At 40.8% G+C, this 16,411-nt stretch overlaps 1 protein-coding gene across 1 annotated transcript; it reads right to left on the minus strand.

Annotated features, from left to right (window-relative positions):
* Positions 1-6,245: 6,245 nt before the first annotated feature.
* Positions 6,246-14,551, minus strand: LOC111234553 (insulin receptor substrate 1-B-like). Its single transcript, XM_022762701.1, has 3 exons — positions 14,203-14,551; positions 9,584-12,727; positions 6,246-6,330 (listed from the first exon to the last, which is right to left on the minus strand). Exons 1-3 carry the CDS (start codon positions 14,549-14,551, stop codon positions 6,323-6,325), a joined length of 3,501 nt encoding a protein of 1,166 aa, XP_022618422.1. The 3' UTR covers positions 6,246-6,322.
* Positions 14,552-16,411: the final 1,860 nt, after the last annotated feature.

Raw genomic sequence — 16,411 nt, forward strand, 5'->3', positions numbered from 1 at the left:
AAAAAAGCCACTCTGTTGTTATTCACCTATGACCTGAAATGCTGCCAAAATACCATCTGTTTAAACAGAGTAGCCTGGGATTAAACACATGTACCCTCTGTCCACAGGCTTATCCTTAAAAACTAAGACCAGCGATGGTTTACAACAGTCTAGACTCACTCGACTACATGTGGGCACACCTCATCACTTTAGACTTTTAAATTCAACAGACACACAGTCAGTAAAAGACACAGATTTTCATATCACTTTGCCTTTTATCAAAAAAAACAAACAAAACAAAACAAAAAAAACATTGACGTTGTCTACATCACAGACAAGAATCATCAATATTCTGTGTTAAACAATTTTGCCATGAACAGAATGAACCCCATGCCCACCCCTCCCCTGGAGCAAACTCCTCTATACACAGTATACTTTACATACCTATAGTCCCTGTTCAGTCTTTTTACATTTTACATCATTATCAAAGTAGTATCAATAGCTTTAAAATACATACAATGCTCTTTCCATTGTAATTATAATTGCTATCCTGATTGTACATACAGTATCATTTCCCACAGTTAGAGCCTGTTGAGCAATTTATGTGCCTCGTTTTCAACGACATGTTAAAAAATATTTTAAAGAGACACCACGAGTCTCTGTTTCACCAAACCAAAAGATTTGGCAGGATTCTGATGATTCATAGTTGAGACACATTTTCATACGACCATCGTATGTCAAGAGAATAGAAACACTGCGGGGAGCCTCACACTGTTAAAGGAGTTTTGAATACACAATACATTAAATGATATTTACCCAAATCCACAGCTTTTATTTTATGAGTTCCTCCTATTTGGCGTCAGTAATGTCTTGAACCCTTCTCAGACTCTCCAAGGGGCTTTACTACCAACTGTTACGTCTGCTCGGACTTGAGATTATGAGGTACAGTCAGAGAATCTCGGTAATCCTCAATTAGAAGAGTTATACTGAAGGAATAACAAAGAGATTATAAAAGATCACTTTAACAAAAGACTTCCGCCGGTACACTTGTGTACCGAAATTATAAAAGTGTAACTAGTCCACATATTTGTATGGATTTGTTGTACAAGAGTTTGGAAATAATGTTCTCAGTGTTGAGCAGAAACTGTTGGCAGTAGTGGGCTGTGCTCAATCAATATACTTTTTTTTTTTTTTTTACTTCAAGATCAAGATTAAAAACAGTGACTGATAAGTGCCTGACAAATGTGTAAAAACCAAATCTTCTAAATTAAACTTTGTATTAGTTTGTGTCAAAGGTTCTCAATCCTGCATGGTCACATGTCTCAAGTGTGAAGCTCAGAGATCGCCATCACGTACAAAACTTTGGCACCAGAAACAAGTCCTTTGCAAAGGAAATGTTGGCCAGGTGTTGCGCACATCTCCAACTGAATACTGAAGAAATGTGTGGAAGACTTGGTTTTCCAGGAGCTGGTATGAATTTCAATCTGTGCATTGAGATAACTGATACATAACTGAATAATGACCAGACACCAGTGATCACAGCCAGGCACTTGAGTGTCCTTTCAGATGTGAGTTGAGAGCTGGGTCAGTCCATGAGGAACCTCTGGACTCCGTAGAGTAAATATCTTTTTACCTTCAGGATTGAAACACTCAAATTGGTTTTCATGAGTAACAACATGCAGGTAGTTCAGCTTTTAATCTGCAATGGGGTTAAAATCATTTGACTAACAAACCCAGAGCCCCCTGAAAAATAAAAATTCAATCTAAATGTGGGAAAAGCTACCAGTGTCAAAAATACATCAAGAAAGCCTTCTTCGTTTGTACCCTGTATACACACAGCCAGAGCCCTGGATAAAAGAGTTTGGTCACAGCAGTTAGTGAAACTTTTGGCATCACAACACCATATCCAGTAGACATTTTTTTTTTTTTTTTTTTTTTTTTTTTTAATATTTGCTACCAACATGTCCTGATTCAGTATCACTAATGTCACAACATGGCCAAACTCTGCATCAGCGGCTCTTGATACAGTACGCAACCAGTCTTAAACTATAAGTTACACTACCATAAGAAAAACACATTTTGCTTAAAAAAAGTTTGACTCCATTTAAATTTTAACAATTCATTTTTTGGCCCAGCGGCTATCAAGTGAAAAGAGAGTTTTTAGTATTGTAATTTTTTTTTCTTAAATCAGATCTATGACTGATTTTGTGTGTCTACTATTTGCAAAGGATCTTTACAGTAGACCTCTGAATTGTTGTCAGACTAGTATTTTTGGCAAATTGTTTGACAGCAGCAGAATGTTAAAATGGAAGAAATGAGTAATGATTGTGAGCTGAAATGGCACTGTCTCATAGTTTAGACCAAGTCTTATGTTTATAAGTAGAGAGAGAGAGAAAGAGAGAGAGAGAGAGAGAAGTAGTACTATTCACACCTTCTGGGAACTGAATCCACGCTAGATAATCTACCTCCAAATAATAAGAGCAACACACAAGCGTTTTAATACTGTTTTAGCCCAGATAAGCAGTCAGGCACCAGTACTGACTGCCCAGAGGGGTTTATGTTTGTTTTGGGCTTCAAAATATACTGCAAACTGCTAGTAAATTAGTGCACATGTTTAATTTTCTGTCTAATACTGAGTAAGATCATGTATCATCAGTGGGCAACTTGCTTTATATTGAAGACATTGGCAACTGTATTCATTTCTTCTTGGTCTGAAAACGGGGGAACATTAGGAATTCATTAAAAATATGATTTGACATTAAAGTCTATACACTGTGGAATCTTAATGTATGTTTATTTTTTCCTGCAAGCTATTGGCTGCACAGTGTCCATGAATAATTGGCTTCGTATGGAGGATGGCATCTCCAACACACCATCAGCTTACTGAACGAGTGGCTGGTTGGAAGCAGGCAAGAGTCAAAAAAATGGTCAAAGGGCCTGAAAAGGATACGTCCCAGAGTGTGAAACTACTGAGTGAAAGAGAAAGAGATGGGTTTTTTTTTTTCTTTCTTTTTTGTCCTTTGCTTTTTTCTTTTTTTTTTTTTCTTTTTGTTGTTGGCTGAACCTCAGCTCGATGAAGCCAAACAAAAGAGTGAGGGAGTGCTTACATTGTGGCTGAAGTGTTAGGCACTGCAAAAAATAATGAGATTTTTTTTTCATGTTTCTGATAAACAGAGTAAGGCAATTTGATTATGGTTGACTGATAGCAATATAAGATTCCGGTCTGTCTTCTGTAAAGTTCAACATATGCACAATTTAGACTCAGGAGAGAAACAACATTTTTTTTTTTTTTTCCATTTTAACAACCCATTTTCAGATTACCTGTGTAAAAACAGCTACAATCAAAAAGGAGGCACTTTATAAAAGAGTATATAGATATCTAGGCTATATATTAATCATTATATGTATACTGTATATCTTATATACCATTGTAATGTGTCACTTTATATTAGAATTGTGTTAACTGTTATGCAAATGAGGAAAACAAACTACAGTATGTACTATAGTTTCTGTCCTACTTGTATACTATAGTATATACTATAGTATAATATACAGTTATAATAGAAAAGCAGTTGCCAAAAAAGTATTTACACTTTGACTTTTCTCACATATTTTGTGCTACACAGTGCTTCAAAATGCATTAATACGAGATCTTATTTAGCCTTCATCAACTCAAAGTGCTAAATCATTTTATTATGAGATGGAAAGGCAATGGCAGACAGTCATATGAAGTTTAAAAATTTAAATAAAAAAATAACATTGTTTATTATCTCGTCTTGTTTGTATCCTCTCATCTTACTAAATTTGTGTGACTTCATATTTGGGCTGCAGACTGTACGAAAATTATTAGAGGGGGTCAGAGATGGGAGAGAGTTTTTAAGTTTTTTTTATTTTTATTTTTTTACTTTTTCTCATCATTCATTCTTCCTCTGTGAAATTTATTGTATATTTTTTTATATAACAGTCACAAATATGATTTTAATTTCGGTATTTAATTTCGGTATTTTGGAACAGCTGTCTCCAACATCTCCAACATGCCTGGCCATGTGACTCAGGCATCATGGAAGTGATCTCAACAGTCATCTGTCAGTCTCATCTGACATATGATATATATTATTTAGTTGAGTCTGGGGGTGGGAGCTCAAGTTTATCTTGAAAAGAGCGAGCGAGCTGCTGCATGTTCGATGGTTCACTCATGTAAGAACCGTTTGCTTAGCAGCTCTTTGTTCAAAAATAAAGTGGCTGGAAAATTCACCATTTTGCTATGTTTGCCAAAAATATATTACAATATTATTATATATACGGTGGGGTCCAAAAGTCTGAGACCACTTTACCATTCACCCCATTGTATATTTCATTATTATTATGAATTTACATATACTCCCTAAGCTGTGCAAGAATACTTTCTCTTCAAAACTGCATTATTCAGCTTCCCTAACTAACAAGTCTGTTAACGGGTCCCCTCAGCTCATCTACAATCTAATCATTGCCCATACTACTGTTTTTGAAGCCAATTTAATTAAGCTGTTCACATGTACAGCATTAGAATGCTGTTACTTTGTCGATTTTTATGTAATGTTATACAAATCTATGCATCTGGTTTTTCTATGTGGATCTACATGACATCAACCGTTGCCTTAAATGCTGTCATGTTGCATGAAAGCTGCAGCTTCCATGTGACTTTTCCTGTGGCATTTTAGCTGCAACACATATAAACCATATGACATGTCATTTTTTTGTTTTTTAGAGTTAGTTTTGAAATGTCAGGTTTGAAATGTCAGTGTTTATGTAATTATGGTCACTTGTATTTTGAGATAAGCATTACTCCATTTTGTTAGATTTTATAATGCAACTGGAGAATTCATTTTAAAACAAGGGCAGAATACGCACTGTGAGTTTGTATACCAGGTAGACAGATGATCATTTAACTTTCTCATCAAACCTTGAACACCACGGAGTGCATAATTAAATACAGGAAAAATCCTAACATACAACTTAGATGCATTGACTGGACCTTCTCACTGCCACCATTTTAAAATCAGCCATGTGACATGACAGAACATGTTTAGTTTATGCATAATCAAAGCTGGGGCTGTATAAACACATGTGAGTGCACATCTGGAGCTTTAGGGATAAAACTTAATTCTGCGTGAAAAGCAGAAAGCACAGAATTAGAGAACAGCTATTGATTGAAAGGATAAAAAAAAAGAGAAGCAATTTTTCCCGTCGCTCAGCTACAACTCTGTGCAGAAGTTCTACAATGTGAAAAAGAAGATGTAATCGTATGATGTCCTATTTAATAAAGTTTACACTTCTATGGATTTCACAAATATTGCATCAGCTGTGTGGGATTTTCCCCAGCCATTTCCCTACTGCCTGAAAAATGGACAGGAACCTATATCTCCATTTCATTTGTATAACTGCCAATTCCACAAACTGTACTTAAGTATACCTCAGAAATTAAGTACACTTTGAAGTCCTTCAGTAGCATAAGAAAAGTGGTCAAGAAGTATAAAGGCTCTTTTGGGCAACTGTACATAATAAATCAAATATGTTTACAGTGACAGCATGTGTGGGGGTATGAAACCTCGGCCAAGGCAGTATTTCCCTCTTATTTTGAGTCAAAGTGACAACTGATGAGCATTTAACTTAGAACATAGACAAAGGATGATGTTGCTGCATGGCAATACAAAAAGAGCTGAGATTGTGTCAACATGCCATGTTGAGCCTTGAGTTACAATACTTCAGTAAACTATAGCACTATTCACATGTGCAAATGTGTTTTAAATCAACATACACAGATGGATATTTTTGCCATTTGTGTGATTTCCTGAACGCTTTGTTGATCTATGAGCTTGCCTGGATGACTGTTGCCTGTTAGTCAGCTGTGATAAAAATTAAGTGAAGACTTTGACAGGATGTGCTGGAGCCACCACGATCAGCATAATGGCCACCTGAGAACTCACAGAAATTGTCATCCTTTATCCATGTTAAGTTAAATGATGATCAAATGTCATTTTTATCCAAAACAAGGCAAAAAAATGAAACCTTTTCCTTACCCTGTGTCTGTGCGTTTGTGTGTGTATGTGTGTGTGTGTGTGTGTGTGTGTGTGTGTGTGTGTGTGTGTGTGTGTGTGTGTGTGTGTGTGTGTGTGTGTGTACATTTGTCTGTTTGGCACACATTTGGCTGACAGAAAACCGCAGACGGATGGGGATGTGTTTTCCATGGTTTCAGTGTCCAGCTCTGTTATGGCAACAGATCGGGCCACCGACCGTCCCCTCACAGACTGAGTGTGGATCGGTCACACCAGCGTCACACTCAGACCCAAGATGAGGACGAAGATCAACAATCTGGATAAAAAAAGAAAAGGAATTTAAATCATACATTTTACACACAAATGTTTTTGACTGTTTAAAATAATTAGTTTTTTTAAGTGTTTGTTTTTACATGTTCCAGAAGGCAAGTCGGTTTAGAATAGATTATATATTCTCCAAAGCATATTGCTTTTGTTTAATCTGGAGCTCCTGCTGGCTGCTTGGGTAAATATCACATGCTACATGATATCTCTCTTAAAGGATTTTCTCATTCCAGTCTCACGCACACTGTTGTAGATGTCAATATTATGTGTCTTGTCTTATCGCTTCCAGGAATTTTAAACATTATTCTTTTTAATGAGCCTCCTCAATAACACAAAGAGCAACTCTAATTCTGATCATGTCAGCAAAATAAAGTCAGTGGCAGCAAGCAAACATCAGAGTATGAATAATCATCAGCCTGCAACTACAAAGACTTTATTTTGTCTAATGTGGTCTACTGAGGAGCAGAATTACCTTATAAAATAACTTTATTAAAGAATAACCTCTCTAAGCAAAGCTAGGCCACAAATAGTGCCTGCTTCAGACAACAGTGCTGATAAATCAACCTGTGGTCTGGGTATCTCTGAGCCAGTCTAACCACTTGCTCCATCCACTCTCAGTGTCAAATGATTGTCTGCAGCCTCAGCATTCACCTTGTTTACACTGCTGTGTAAAATGCTAGTCTGTGTGGTTGAAATTCTCTGCACTTTGGAGGCATTTTGCTAGTGCTGAATTGTACTGTTATACTGACAGGTGTTTCTATTACCCCCCCCTCCATTTATATCATTGAGGGTAGAATAAATAACAGATACACTGTACTCTCTGTATGCTACAATACAGTTCACCAGCGCCACAAACTACAACCTCCAAAATGATGAATCGACACCTCTTTAACACAGCTTCAGCAAAAACTGATTATAACCTTCATGAAAGAGGATTCATTGCACAACTGTTGCATTAAACTGCATTAGTTTTATCTGAATGTGTAGAGGTCCACCTACTCTTTGTCAAGTTGTTTTTTTTTTAGTGCACATATTCATCATTACAATTTCATACTGTTTTAAAGAAAGATAATCATTGCAGGCTGTCAGTTCATATTCACTTAGTGTATGAAGTTCTCCAGAGCATGTACAGTGTTGTTCACTAATAACTACTTATATCAGTGTAAGTGGATCAACTAATGACTATTTACTGTTTACAAACATTGGATACCCTGGAAAATGTAAGGTACATCATTGAATTGAGATTTTACATTCGTGAAAATGCTGCAATTAAAACATCGGGCAACCATACACCTTTTAATCTAACTCTGATATTTTAATAAAACTTGAATTTGAACATCTAATTACAATGTAATTCAATCAGCTGGAGTAATGTGATATTCACAAAATTATTTGAGTGTTGATTGAGCATTTGAGAACCAACCCTGTTTATTTGTTGTCGTTTTTTTAAACTGCAGTACAGCCCCCATCATCCCTATATCCAGACTTCATATATTGAGTACCATCATTAGAATATGGCTGCAGTTAATGAAAGCTGGATAAACACTGTAGCTCATAGGAGGAGAGGCAAATTCAATATTAATCACAGTGTGAAAAATTACATGAAAGAGCAATTTACAGAATATTAACACAGGCTTCTTTTCCTTGCTATGCACGTTAAATGCATAAATAAACTATTCCCAATTGAAATAATTAGTCAATTATTATGATTATACATGTACACATGGAGACGGAATAACATTAGATAAATCAATCATGCAAATGTTGTAGCTGCTCCGAATAAATAAGTTGCACAAGTTGTTTGTTCCATTTAGTCCCCTGATTAATATTTATATTTACCTGTATTTACATTTTAACATACTGCCTTGCATAGCTTTTATTACTTGACATGTAAAAGTGATGAATCTCTTATGTACTCTGATGTACATCCATCAAAATGTGCTTTAACCACCAACATTAACCATTAAATAATTGTCATCTGTGCAATGTGAGGGAAACCTCAGAGCTGCCATGTGAAATCCTGCAGCCGATAGCACGCCCACACATAAACATAAACACCTGGCCCGTATTCTGCCCCCTCTACCTCCATTTATGTGGAATGGCTCATTACCAGCAGACAAATCAATTGGCTTTGCTCTCTGAACACCCACTTGTGATAATAAGAGACTCTACAGACAACCCACAGCCTGGAAACTCAGTGCTGCCCACCAGCTTGAAGCAAAGGTACACATCAGTAAAGGATGAAAGGGGAAGGAGTGACTAAGACCCAGACATGAGTTTTGTCTGTGGATTATTCACATCACATAAAAAGCTTACATCCAGCTAGACAAATATTATCAGGAATTAAGTTTTCTTTTCACCTATTTTCAATGATTTCTCTCACTTATCAAAGTTAATGACAATTAGAGCCGCAACTAATGATTATTTTCATTATCAGTTAGTCTAACAATCATTTTCTTAATCCAAAAATATTGAAAAATTCCATTTTTATAGTACAGTGATGTCTTCACATCCCTTGGGACCATCAGTCCAAAAACCAAAGGTACAAGTATTACTATTCTATATATAATGAAGGAAGGCAGCAAATCATCGCATTTAAAAAGCTAAGACCAAAGAGATGTTTGGCTTTCATTTCATGAAAAATGAATGAAACAATTAATTGATTATTAAATTTGTTTCAGATTGAGTAATTGATTAATTAACATCAATTCCGTTCAGTTTGTTATCCTAACTATTTGCAATGGGTTATGGAAAATCAAACGATCAGTTAATCAAGCTTGTTCCACTGAATGAGGGCGGCACTTGAATCCTATCTGGTTGTCAACAAATGGGTGTTTTCCTCCCAATGTAACCTTTCCATTTTTCCTATCAGAAACAATTATTTCGTAAATTATAACAATTACAATAAATATTTTTAATGATGTAATTATTGTATTAATTGCTATGTTGATCAATCTTAAGTCACCTCAAAGACCACCTCCCTTGTGTGCTGTCGTAACCAGAGTATTTTAGTCGTGAGGCCAGAACTGACACCAATGACCTCGCTGTCTACAAGAACAACCACTGAAGGTGCCACTACAGACCCTGCACCCTTATGCAAGATGTCTCAAGTCTATAATATCATAAAAAGAACGTATGGAGCCTCATCTGTAGAATATCTGAACATTTTCTAAACACAAAATTTACCTCAGATGTTAAACAGATATTTTAAGATGAGATGGGTTTGTACTCCCAGTAGCACTTACCTTGACCATCCTTTCTACTGTTCTGGTGTGCTCTCAGTTCTTCTGACTTATAGAAATCAATACTGGCATAAGTGTTGAGGCTGGAGCCAGCACTGCTACCCATAGCGTTTCCTCCGATGTTGTAGGTGGCAGATGTACGCTCCACTCCAGCTTGAGGGGTCTCCTTAATGGCCAAGTCAAGGTCAATATAGTTAAGGCCTTGTTCAGCAGATGAGGTGGAGGCTTGTGGTGGAGGTGTGGCAGACAAACTAGCTGCCTGCCCATTCTCCCACAGTGAGCAGTCCAAACCATGCCGATGGCTCGCTGCCTGGCTGCCCTCTGGGAAGAGGGAGGTAGAAGAGGGTGGGTGGCGTGGTAGAGAGGGAGGAGAGTTAAATGTCTCTGAGCGGTGGCTCCGCCGTCCTTGTGGGTCACCTCGGACCAGTCTGCTGCTCCGCTCAGGAGACTGGAAGGACTTGACTGGGGAAAAACCCAAACCTGTCTCCTGCTCCATAGACGAGGGCTGACCAGAGTGGATGGCAGATCTTGCTGAAATGCTGGGCTCTGAACCTTTGCTGTCTGTAAATGGAGTAGGGGCATCCGTTGGCATTGCTGCCATCTTTACTTTTGTTCTGTACCCGGCGTTGCCCTCTGCTGCTAGAGGAGAGGATGTGCCGTGTTCGTGTCGGGCCTTGGGGGCAACAGCTGGTGGGCCCTGTGGGGTGCTGAACGTGGACCTAACAGAAGTCAGGGTTGTTGAGGACTTCCCTAAATCCATGCTGACGTATTCGGCAGAGGTGGATAACGGTGCAGAGAAGCTGCGGGGGAGGTTAGCGGGATTATCGTGGCAAAGGAGTGGTTGATTCAAGGGCCGGAGGGTTCCGTGGATCACAGGTTGTCCGCGTTCAGACCCAGCGCATCGTCCTCCCTCATACTTATTGTCTTCTTTGAACACAATACTGACATACTCACCAACGTTTTGAGACACCGATGGCGGCAGATTCTCCTTCACTCTGGGTAGGGTGTTTGCTTTAGTAATGTCTGAAGACACACTGAGGGGACGACCCCTCCTTTGTTGCTTTGGGCTCTTACTACTTGACCCACGTTTTTGATGGTGACGTCCATCTTTTGTGCATGTTCCCGCACTCTTGTACTCTGCTCCAGTCCTTAATAAACTTAACCCTCTCCCCGCTGATATAGACTTGTCTTCCAGGCTTTCACTGCTGGCTGAGCTGGAGGAGAAGGAAGACGAAGACATGGAGAGTTGGCAGCCTCCTGCAGAGCCCACTGCAATTTTGTTTCTCTTGCTGTATCCCACTCCCCCTCCCCTTCCAGCACTATCATGCCCACTGCTGTCCTTTTTTCCTTCCCCTTTGTTTAAGTCCTCCTCAAAGCGAGTATAGAGAGTATGTTGATAAGCTCGTGGCAGGGAGAAATAAGAATTGAACATTTTTGGTTGCAGCTGGTGCTGCTCGGGGTGGGAGGGTGGTGTGCTGCAGGCAGAGCGGCTGCTGACAGGTGAGATGTTCATGTAGTCACTGGCAGCCCGGCTCTCCATGCTGGCCCTGCTATCCCACATACCCAGTCCATGCAGGTCTGTGGAGCTGCTGCTATTGGGAGACATGACCATGTAGCCCTCTGAGCTGGGCTGCTGGATGTGCTGAGGAGGGGACACACTGTTGTTGGGGGTCATGGCCATATACTCATCATCTGCCCCCGGTTTAGCACTGGCGTCAGACATACCTATTGAGAGAGAAAGTGTAACAGGAGGAGACGTCACTCCAGGCAGCATTGACATATAGCCACTATCCACAGCTTGTCCTGCTTCCACTTCTCCCCTGCTTTTGTCAGCCCTCTTCCTATTTTCCACTACTACATCAGGCTGCCCACCCCCAACTGCCACACCATGGTGCAAATCAGCTCTCTCTCTGTTAGCACTCTGTGACATGATGGCATATTCTTCATCATCTTCATCATCTTCATCTTTTCTCTGTGGAGTCAGTCGTTCATGGGCTGCCAAAGGCAGGGATGCCCTCTTACTTAGTAGTCTGCGTTCTGCCTCAGATTCCCGACTGGATGAGCGCCGCAGAATCCGTCGGCCTTTGGAGCGATGATGGGAACCAAGGAGTCCCTCTCGCTGTCCCATGACTAAATAACTGGAGGAGCCTTCTCCGTGTACATGATGTCCAGACAGACTGGGCACAAGCAGAGAGTGCTCCCCGGGACTGGAACCATACTCATCTGAAGAGCCGTAGTCACTCGGTGAACCTGAAACAGAAACTCTCTGAGAAACACGAGGGTAGGAGCAGATTGTCATGCCTCCAACTGCTGCCCCCACTAGGCCACACTCTGAGCCATGACCAGAACTGGAGGACAGACTCGGTGCAGGGGAGGGAGCTGGGTTAGGCGTGTAACGTGCAAGGCTGAGGGTAATCTTAGCGGGGGTTGGGGCCCTGGTGGGTTTGGGCCTCAGTGTTGGTGTAGTTGAGCAGGATCCATTAAGACTTGGACTGGAGCTTGCCCATGTCCCTTTGGCACTTGCTGCGCCTTCCTCCGACCTGGCCCCAATGCTGGCTGTTCGCGCCCTCGGAAACCCGTGGCGTGATGTAGGTGAAGTGCTCGTGCTGCTGCCTCCTGTTCCAGGGGTCTCTGTGCGGGCTCGTCTGGAGAAGCCCACCTGGCTTGGTGGCAGATTTGGATGATGACGACGGCTCGGGACACTGATGGGGTTTGAAGCAGTGCCACCTCCACATGACGTTCCCACAGACTGAGATTTACTGCGCTGACGGAACTCCTCGCTCAGGGCCTTCATGGCCTCCAGCAGGGTCTCGTGCATGTTCTGAGCTACTACAGAGTCATCAACCTGCATCCAGAACTCTCCAGGGCCGGTAATTGCTGAGCGACCCACCTCAATGAAGAAAAAATTCTCTGAATGGCCACACCTGCGGACATTCATCAGCTGCAACACCACAGCAGCCACATCAGAGTTGAGTTTGACAAAGTTGACTGTCTTGTCAGTTAGGCACAACCGGTAGATGCCCACTAAGTTCCTGGCATGTCCAAGACCTTTAGGCCAAACCTTGACCTGCCACACTTCCTTGAAGGTTGGAACAGGAGACGGAGAGCTACACTCTCCACTACTGCCATAGTCTTCAGGAGTTTTACCTAGGAAAACAATAAAGAATAAATAAATAAAAACAATTAAAGCACTGGATGACATAATACATACATTAGAAAATTAAAACTAAAAAACAAAACAAAACATATAACCTGTTGAAACATCGATCAAAGCCAAAATGACTAACTAGTGAAAGTGAGACTAATAAGTAATACTTTGTTTCCTTATCAATATTAAATTGATACATACAATGATAGCTGCTGTGACTGCCAAGCAGCTGTGCTGCAGCTAATTCATCACCATCACTTTTAAGCTACAGCTCTATAATTAATTAAGTCTTCGGAGGTATGGAATACATCTACTGAAAGGCACCATGCTTGATTGTGAAACAATGCAGCATTTCAGTTCAGTGCCAATCATATGACGAATTACAGAATTATAATTTTTTTTCCTGCCACAGTCACTGAAATCTTCACAGAACAACTGACAACTATGGTGGTTTGAGTCCACCCTCAATGTAATTTATTAAAGATGATCTCCACGGGAACCACTACAACCTACTGTATATGTTAATGTGTTTCAATCTCCATTTCAACGCCCCTGTGCACATTATTGGATACACTAAAATTAGATTAAATTAAGAACAGCGTTTTATTGTGGCTGTCCCTGAGAAATAATCTCAACAAAATGGGGGTCTGCACTCTAATGTGTATCTATTTAGAGGTCCTCAACATGACAACATTAGAGCTGGGCAAGCCCATCAATCTCAACTAACTGAAAGGCAAAGCATAACAGGGAGGGTGGGTGGTGATGTTCAGCTACAGCATAAGGATAACAACGCAAACACGAGGATACCCAACAGAAACACATTTTCCAGTGAGAGCGCACTGACGATGCCATCTCCTCCCTACCAGCAGCACCGTCTAACAGAAATGTAGGTTAGGCGAACGGCAGTCAGAGCTGTGCAGAAAAACAAAAACACAGGCTCCAGCGGAGTGCACCACGATAGGCTACTACTATATGATGCATCCCTTGGATGGTTGCTATATGCCCACTGCGCCATGCAAAAATACACCGTCGTATGAAACGGTCTGCATTTTAGTCTGAAAGGGATCATCTGAATATTATTATATGTAGATGCTATTTGATGCATCAAATTACATTTTGCAGACAGAAAATGATCCGCAGATTAGAACTGTATTAAACCAACGCTTATTGAGATTGTGCTGCACAAACACAGCACATGCCGCCCATAGTGTTGGTCTCCCCCGTTCATCGGATCCACCTGCCTCATGGTGAAAAACACACCGACCGAATTGTATTAATAAGACCAATAAATTCACATTATACGACCAAACTACACGTACTGCAAAAAATATTCAAACAATTCGAGCCAGTGACATGCAATGAACAATCACGAATGGCCGCGCCAAATAGTGTATGGAGAACAAACAGCCTACGGCAGGATAGGCCTGATGCAGAGACAGACAGTAGAAATCACATAACACTTTTCATATCTTACAGTTGCACTGAAGATCCAGCATTGCTTGGTACCACTCGTTCTGGACCTCCTCGCTGTCTGCAGCGATGGCAAAGCTCTCGCTGCGGGTATAAAGGACTATCATGTGCTTGTTCTTGGAATCTGCCCGCTTGTTGATGTTGAAGCAAGTCTCCAGGTTCAGGACTTTTTTGGGCACAGGTGATTTACTGCGGAATTTCTTCTCGTTCTCATAATACTCAAGTCGAGCAGGACCATGCTCCGAGGCCGCCCTCAGCACGAAGAATCGCCGGTGCATTGATTTATGCTTGCGGAGATAACCGCTTTTCTGTACATCTTCATAGTTCTGCGGCTCGGCTGCTTGGTTCTCCATGGCCAAGGCAGGGCGATAAAAAATTATAAGCCGATAATCTCAGGGAAAAAATCGAAGTCCATGTGTACTCCTCATCAATCCACAGCAACTACATCCCTCGTCCTCCCTGTGTCCACATTTAAGTGTCCAGCAAGTGTGCGAAGGCTCAGGATGGGAGAATCGGCCAAACCATGTTTTGGATCTGGTATCATACTGTGAATCCAGCAGCTGCAGGAGGATCCGCGCACCGAGCGCGCACAGCGGCCACCGCTGCTCGTCCTGCACCCCAGCCCGGTCCTGCCCTACCAAGTCCAACCACGGTGCAGTTCAGCTGCCTAAGGACGTCTCCTCCACCTGTCTGAGGTTGGCCACAGTCAATCTTAACCCACCACAGTCAAGTTACGCGGAATAAAAACAGCACTTCCGGTAAGGATTTTCAAGATAAAATATTTACTGAACTGAATTAGGCTTGCTATCCACGTGCGGTCCATTCCTGTATTTTCTTCACTTATACTGGTCAGGGGTCGAAATGTCAAGTATAATGCGTGCACAGGTGGGCTATACTTTTTTCTCAGCATCGTCTGCAGTGGACTTGTGAGTCGTGGATTTTGCCCAGTCTCCTAAAGTTTGTTATGAGAGGAAGGACTCATAACTACCTCATGTAACTACTCTAACTGTGGAGGAGCAGCAGGTTGACTCAGTGGTCCTCTAGTTGAGTTTCTTCATCTCTCACACTGAGTGAATCATCATTTTTCATCACTTTTCTACTGGCCAGGGCTCAGAAAGAAATAACAGTTAGATTTATGCCACAATCAAGTCTGTTTTTCCAACCACGTTCTGATTCAAATCACATATATTTCTACAGCATTTAGTTTGAATCATTTCTTTAGAGTAAAAAATAACCCTTAAAGTGTTTGCTTATCAACTACACCCTCATAAGGCTATGATTTAATATGTCACCCAAGTATTGTAATAAGTTTTGTTGTGCGTGCATAACAATCTAGCATGCTCTAATTGTGAAAGCCAATCTGCTAAGTTTCCGGTGTGTGCCTGGCTCTTTCTGGGTGACTTCACTCTGCTTCTGCTGGACTGACACCTCCAAGCCGGTGCCAGTCAAATGCTAGCGGGGCTTCAGGAGTGATGAGGAGTGCAGAGGAACACGGTGTTCAGGCGAGGAAGACTGGGTTTATGATCATGTAGACGATCAGACAGTTCATGTCGTGTAATTGAGCATTCATCTGGGGGATTTTACTCCACTGGCTATACAAAGACAGGAGAAAAACAACTGCAGAACATGCTGTTTGAGAGGTTAGGGCTTATGCAGCTATAGGCCTAATATATTTTTGTATAGTACTGCTGAATGTCATGCAACCATTAAATGCAAATTTGCATATTTTACAGCAAAAAAGTGTATAGCCTAGTCTATACAGTAGGTACAGTGAACATATGATGATGAAATAAAAAATCCCTATAGAGACACTTTTAGAGAGATGTAGGAATATAATAACAGGCAATTGTGTTTTGTGTCTTTTGTAGCTTCTTTTTCAATTTAATTTAATTTAAGTCTAAATTATATGTAAATATACTCCAATAACCACTCGATCACCTGCTGCAAGAAACGAGAAATTGCAGGCTTTTTGATAACATGCAATGTGACATTAATCCAATAAAATTTGTGATCACACACACAAGTAAAATATAGTCTACTGCAGGTTATATCTTGTGACATAATGAGTTGATTGTCCTATTGTTTGCTTAATGAGCTTATCCAGGTGGTTTGGATCACCAAAGATGCTACAAGGAGATGATTCCCCAGAACACATATTATTGTAGTGATTGCTTATATTGTGACCCATGCTGCACATACAGCCAGAATGATCA

This window comes from Seriola dumerili, unplaced genomic scaffold (assembly GCF_002260705.1).
Source record: "Seriola dumerili isolate Sdu_G_001 unplaced genomic scaffold, Sdu_1.0 BDQW01000449.1, whole genome shotgun sequence".
In the NCBI taxonomy this organism is placed as follows: Eukaryota; Metazoa; Chordata; class Actinopteri; order Carangiformes; family Carangidae; genus Seriola; species Seriola dumerili.

Bases quoted from the DNA above. Each gene is read 5' to 3' on its own strand.
- LOC111234553 (XM_022762701.1), bottom strand. From the start codon at position 14,551: ATGGAGAACCAAGCAGCCGAGCCGCAGAACTATGAAGATGTACAGAAA. The intron at 12,728-14,202 runs GTAAGATATGAA...TTGTTTTCCTAG, and splicing joins GCTGGATCTTCAGTGCAACT to GTAAAACTCCTGAAGACTAT.